Source organism: Sinocyclocheilus rhinocerous, unplaced genomic scaffold (genome assembly GCF_001515625.1).
Source record: "Sinocyclocheilus rhinocerous isolate Xijiao unplaced genomic scaffold, SAMN03320098_v1.1 scaffold228, whole genome shotgun sequence".
Lineage (NCBI taxonomy): Eukaryota > Metazoa > Chordata > Actinopteri > Cypriniformes > Cyprinidae > Sinocyclocheilus > Sinocyclocheilus rhinocerous.
In genome coordinates this window covers 647,054-653,811 of record NW_015634565.1, presented here as the reverse complement: position 1 = coordinate 653,811, position 6,758 = coordinate 647,054, and the positions used below count along the sequence as shown (strand labels likewise).

The 6,758-nt window shown below is 34.7% G+C and overlaps 1 protein-coding gene across 4 annotated transcripts in view; it reads right to left on the bottom strand.

Annotated features, from left to right (window-relative positions):
* Window positions 1-2,682: 2,682 nt before the first annotated feature.
* The window catches only part of LOC107745897 (homeobox-containing protein 1-like), an 18,561-nt gene continuing 14,485 nt past the window's right edge, over window positions 2,683-6,758 (bottom strand). For 2 of the 4 annotated variants that reach the window (XM_016559933.1, XM_016559934.1), the window contains exons 5-10: window positions 5,506-5,659; window positions 5,269-5,351; window positions 5,067-5,162; window positions 4,464-4,573; window positions 4,254-4,337; window positions 2,683-3,418 (exon numbers count right to left, since the gene is read on the bottom strand). In XM_016559933.1, the coding sequence (XP_016415419.1) occupies window positions 3,275-3,418; window positions 4,254-4,337; window positions 4,464-4,573; window positions 5,067-5,162; window positions 5,269-5,351; window positions 5,506-5,659 (671 nt within the window). In that variant the 3' untranslated portion in view covers window positions 2,683-3,274. The remainder of the gene's footprint in view (window positions 3,419-4,253; window positions 4,338-4,463; window positions 4,574-5,066; window positions 5,163-5,268; window positions 5,352-5,505; window positions 5,660-6,758) is intronic. The other 2 variants (XM_016559935.1, XM_016559936.1) reach the window with 2 other exon arrangements.

Here is a 6,758-nt window from a genome sequence, read left to right as displayed (position 1 = left end):
TGTTCGAAAAACCTGTTTCAATCCTCAGTAAGCAGTATTTTTGGTATTATTCTTTTTAAAAATGTTTTTTAATAACACAAAGTGCCCCGTTTACTTGAAGCCAGTGTCAGGGAGTATGTGCATGTGGATGTTCTCTAAAAAAAATCAGGATACTGATGGATTCACTTGAGTGCTTCATTTCATGATTTTACATACAGTAGGTGAAGGTGGGATGGGTTTTACTTGTGGAGATTAAAAGTGCCAGACAGTTTTATTCATAAATGAATGTTTTTAGTGTTATTATGGTGAGTTAGTTCTGTATTTTCTGTTGGTTTGGTACCTTTGTATTATTGTTTTTTCTTTTTTTCTTGAATGAGTAATTTATGATCAAATTGTTGTTTATTTATTTATTTGCAGATCAAAGTAATGACAAAAAATAATAATGTTGAAGATTTTATATTGCAACGGTGAGCGTAATAAACTTTATTATTTTATTATCTTGCCTTGTTATACACGTCAAACTCTTAAAAGAATAATATCACACGGTTGATCTTCAATATACCTTTATTTTCCAGAAGATAAAGTACTAAAATAAACACAAGTTTTAAAAAAAGTCATTTTAAACAAAGAAACTGTACAAAAAGTTCATATATACTATAGTATACTTACAGAACAGTCTACTGTCCAAAAAAGGCACTAAATTCTTAAATGGGAGATACATATGTTTCACAACAGAATGCTTTGAAATCATAGAATTATTTGATTCAAACAATCTTTAAATTCATAGTTACGGTCTTCTGTTTCTTTATACAGTTGCTTTTATAAGCCTATAGGTTTTTTGTTTATAGACATGAAAATGCACTCTGAGGAACTAAATGGAAAGCACCCCCTTTGAACCAGCAGGGTCACTGTTCATTGCTCTGGAATAAAACACTTGAGGCAACAGAACGAGTCATTTGTAGAATCTGTATGTCGCTTTGAGATCATGTAAATGTCAATACTTGACATCATACTGCAGTTTGGCACATTCTGTCATGTGTACCAAGAGGCTGTAATGACACACATACACGGACAATTGAACACATCTGAACATTACAGCATTAGAAAATGACCTTTTTTGTGTATCGCTGCAATGTTTAAATGTAACAAACTTATAGTACAAAACAAATGTGGCAAATAAAGTAGCATGTTTCTTGAGTGAAGGGGGTGCTCAGGAGACTGCTCTGAACGTGAAACATAAAAACGGTGTAAAACAATCAAATAAAAAAGAATCTTGAATTATTATTGAACAAAAATTGTCATTTCATAAATATCAGTTGTACACAGGAAGATATAGGAGAAAGGATACATAAAAAACTGGCCTTCATTCATGACACGGACCGAACCAATTTCTGTTTAGCTGTTTGTAAAACCATTCTTATGTAATTTGTCACTTTATGTGTAAGTGTTGCATTGAGTTTGTGATCATTAATGTAAGAATGGCTCTACGAATCATTCGTTCTGCTCGTTTCAATGAATGAAGCCCAGCGAGAGAATAAAGTTCTTTTAGAACATTTTTTTTAAATAAAAAAAAAAAAAAGCTACATTTTGGAACCAAGCTTATGTTAGATGAGAGTTCAGACTCTCGAAGCTCTGTGGCAGCAGAACAAACATTTATCAGTCAGTCTCTCGTGAACAATTAACACTGTGAAATTCTGATGTCATTCCACAATAATAATAAAGCTTCGTGTAAGTTTGCACGTTATAATTCTTAACTTGAGCCAAAATTTGAGTGGAATGATATTTCACGTTAACGTATTTAATTCTAAACACGATGAGAGCAGATGCTTCAGTCTTGACACTTTGTGTGAAATCTTTGCATGTAAATCAAACGTAAAAGCTAAATAAATACAAACATAAGAATAGCGCTTTAATGCAGATTCACTTTGGGTAATGCTGGACACTTAACGGTTTAAAATAAAGAAAGCTAGCTGTCTTGCAGGTTCATTTAGAGTCCAGGAGACTTGAGCTTTTGCGGTTATGTGACCACATCAAGTTTCACTACAATTATAATTCACCCCCTCCCCTCCCATTTGAACATGATTCAAATCTAAATACAGTATAATGCAATTGGATAAATCTCACTATAAATCCAGGTTAAATTTCATCCACAAACCAAAAGGAAAATAATATGAAATTATATTTTGCATTTTGAAGATATTTTTATGGCATCATAGCAATTATGCACATTTTCCCTTAAAGGGGTCATAGGATGCCCATTTCACTCAGGGCGGAGCTAAGGTAAGACACCAGTCCAGTCTGTGCTGGAACGCTACTGTCAATGAAACTATCGTGGGAGGGGCCTGTCTGTGTGACATCACACAGACACGCATCTGAGATCGGCTCGATTTGAGAAAGGGGTAAAGATTTTATAGATTAACAAAAAAACCACTGGGTGGATTTTTATCATTTTAGGGTGGTTGTGTACACACACTGCCAACACACATTTCAGTTCAAACAACTTGTAAAAGTGTATGTAGCATTATATGACCCCTTTAAAATATTATTTTAATATTTTTTTAAATTATTATTTTTCAAGTCAGAATACAGTATGTTTAAGACCATAAACGCTTACAATTTTCAACATTTTTGGAGAGGAAAATGTGTTTTAAAATCTGCCAAAAAAAACTCTACAGTCTCTAAAATATTTATTTTATGCAAAATATATTAATTTCTCTTTCACTTTGTGGTGAAATGTGTTCTTGACCGTTTTCATGAGATTCACCCAATTGCTGCTATATAAATTTTTCTTTCACTCTGTGGTGAAATGTGTTCTTGACAGTTTTCATGAGATTCACCCAATTGCTGTTTGATGAAATCCCTTACAAAAGTAAAGTAGAAACGTTAAACCTGTGAACTGAGAGCATCTGTAGTGGGAATGGAGGAGATCATGGATCCAGAGCAGAAATTTGCTGAGACTCGCCTCTCTCCTAAACCATCTGCCTTTAGCTTATCTGTGGGAATGAGGGTCACTGGAGCACACGGACAGGAAGCACACCAAACATTATACAAGTTACTGGAATGAGGTACGAGGTTTGGGTCGGCAAGGGTTAAATAAGAGCCGTAGGTGATGGCCGAAACATCGTGCAACGACCTTCCACTTATCAGTTCCTGTCAAGAGTGCGTGTCGTTGACTCTGGGTGTGTTTAGTGGTTCAGTAGGAGTGTTGATGGCAGGCCAAATGGAGCTGATTTGGTCATTGCTCCATGAACACACACGCACGCACTCATCGATCCTCTTCATCCTGCGCTCTTCCTCAGTCGTCATCCAGTGACTCTGTCTTGATTTCACTGGCCCCGCCTCCCGGATGGGACAGGGCGAGGATGCTGTGATTGACAGCTGCCATCTCCACGGCGAGAGAGATGGGGTCCTGGTGGTCTGCGTGATTGCCGGCGTCATCCTTAAAGAGACGTGTGTGTGAATTAGCAACTGCGTCAGTGAACCATTCGATATCAGGTTACAAAAGTAATCAACTTTTTTTTGTAGTTTTTTATAATGTTAAAATAAACTTTTGCTTTATATGGAAAATTTTAGATTTCATTGTAGGAATTTCATTTTTTTACAACAGCGATCGGTATATCATACTGATTATCACTATTGCATTGGTCAAAATAATATTAATGTTAATATAAATGTTTACACAGTAATATCAAACGAATACATAATATATTTATAAAAATATGTAGTAACATTTTTATTATTATTACATATAAAAATGTATTTTCATTATTAAAAAATATTTCATTTAACACAATGTCTTTTGGGGGATAATTTCTCAGCCCAAACTGATTTGGTACATCATGTGATTAATTAGAAATAATGATCTTTAAAAAAGCATCATATGACCCCTTTAAAATGTTATTTAGATGTAAAATTTTAATTGCTTGACAGCCCATGTGTATATATACACATTTACAATTATTTATAAAATACATTTCTAAAAATATGTTTTTCTAAAAAATTAAAAAATAATACATTTATATATTTTATTTTAATTAATTAATTTTGTTAATTAATTAAATTAACTCTAATTTTACCCCCAGAAATTCACTTATGTTAGTCGTTATTTAGTTTGTGGCCATTTCTACTCTCTCTGACCTTACAACAGGCTGTTTTTCGCTACTGATTTTCCTTTAAGAGTTTTCATGTAACTTCATCTTGAACTTTGATTATTTGTGTGTATAAAGTGTGTGTGTGTGTGTGAGATGCTTTTTATCTATGTTTTCATGTGATACCTGTGTTGGTGAGGTGGGCTCCAGACGGTAGTAACCAAAGGGTCTGTTCACACCTCTCTTTTCAAAATAGGTAACATCACAACCCTGTAATGAAATCACTGAGATCAGCTCTAGCAGTAGTGTTAAATATCCCAAATTCAACAGAATTTGATCTAAAGAAAAAAAAGACAATGGCTTCTTTAGTTCGGACGAGTCATTTGATTCTCTCACCTGCTCGTTGTAGTCGTTCGCGTCGACATCGTCGCTGTTGGAGTGTCCTCCGGGACTCTGCACATCGATCCCGTGACTCTCCAAGATTGTGGCTTCTTGGAAAAAAGACCCTGTCATGAAACATCTGAAACTCTTTAAAAACCACTACCACTACAAACGAACATTAGCAAACGATTTACTACTAGTAACCGAACCTGTTAACTCCTGACTGATTTGAACATGTTTCTTCATCAAGGCAAAGTCCTTACTACCTGTATATATAAATCATATATAAACTAAAACTAAAACCATAATAAAACTGAAATAAAATATACAATTTATACATTTTAAAATAAAAACTTTTTCTGCTCGTTGCCAAAGAAACATTCCACATTTTTTTCACATGTAGTTTTACTTGATGTACTAAAACAAAAACTGAAATAATTAATAAAAAATATAACCTAAAAAAAAAAACTGGTAAAAATGACAAAAACACACAACAAAATAACTATAAAAATAAAATGGAAAATAAAAAATGTTTAAGGAAAATATAAAAATGAAAACACAAAATATTACCAAAAAATACAATAGTATCTCTGATATAAATCAACTAAAACACGGTACCAATATTGGCCCTCCTCTTGATCTCTTTGCGTCGGTTGGCAAACCAGTTGTAGACTTTCAATGATGTGACTCTTTCCAAGTCAGACAACTTCTTTCCTAGGCAGGAAAGATTGAAAGGTCAAAGATGATTGCAAAAATGCAAATACAATATGTAATTTGTAGTGCAATAGATATCCACACAACCACACTCCAGCATTTCTACCTGGTTTCTGAATGACAGCGTTGCAGGCGTTGGCGATTTCTTCTCGTTTGGCTTCATCTGGATATTGATTATCACTGAAATAGCTGCAGAGAGAACAAAGTGTAAACATTGTACAGTTAGCTGGACTAGCCGGTTTTTGACATGATTCGAGCTGAAGAAGTGCATTTTATGATAACAGATTTTATTCCTATTTTGAAATGTTTTTGAGACATAAGATGGGGCCGTTTTCTGTCTCACCTCTCCATCACAGCAAGACATTCCTTCCTCCAGGTGAATCGACTGCCTCGGCGCAGACGAAAGCTTCCAGGGGCGGAGCTTATGGGGGGCGGAGTCTGACGCCACTCCATCTCATCCAGAGATACAGGGGTGGGCCGCATATTTAATGTGGCACCTGAAAATATAAATAATATATACACTACCATTCAAAAGTTTGGGGTCAGTACGTTTTTTTTATGTTTCTGAAAGAAGTCTGTTCTGCTCACCAAGTCTGCGTTTATTTGATCAAAAATACAGTAAAAACAATAATTCTGTGAAATATCATTTAAAATAACTGTTTTCTATTTAAATATACTATAAAATGTCATATATTTGTGATCAAAGCTGAATTTTCAACATCATTACTCCAGTCTTCAGAATCACATGATCTTCAGAAATCATTCTAATGTGCTGATTTGCTGCTCAAGAAACATTTCTGAGTATTTTCAATGTTGAAAACAGTAGCTGCTTTTTGTGTGTAAACCATGATGATAATTTTTTTTTTCAGGATGAACTGAAGAACAGCATTTATTTAAAATAGAAATATAACAGCCTTCACTGTCAGTTTTGATCAATTGAATGCATCCTTACTAGGGCTGTCATCGTTAATGCATTAACGCATGCGATTAATTTTACAATCCTTAACACGTTAAAATAATTTAACGCAATTAACGCAAAATTACTAAAGCACAATTTCTATTCTAACCCTTTAACCCAATTTTGCTTCTCTGCTTGCGATCAGATCATTTTAAGCTGCTAAACTCCGGGAAAGTTTTCAGTCCAATGATCCAGTAAGCGAATGCATTCAAACAATCCGTCCAAAACAGCGCTGATATAAAGGAAACCAGGCTGATTATATCAGAGATTGCAGCAAGAACAGAGACTCGCGTTGCGTTTTAAGTGAATTATTAATTCCAGTGTGTTTCGCTTTAAAACACGAGCTCTGTCATATTCTGTGATTGTCTCTGAAGAGCACGAGCCCTCACACGTCGCGCTTGTGTGAAGTACAGACTGAATGGATTGTCAACACATCCCACCTAGGGGTGTGCGATATTGACAAAAAATTATATCACGATATTTTCTGGGATTTTATCGATAACGATAATTAGACGATATTTTGCTGAATGTGTTATTGTGCTGGTACCTTAAGGATTGCCGAAGACAGCTGACTCCTAATGTTTTTAATATTCTTCATATTCTGTGTGGTGGTCAGTTCACAGCAGTGACAGAAATGA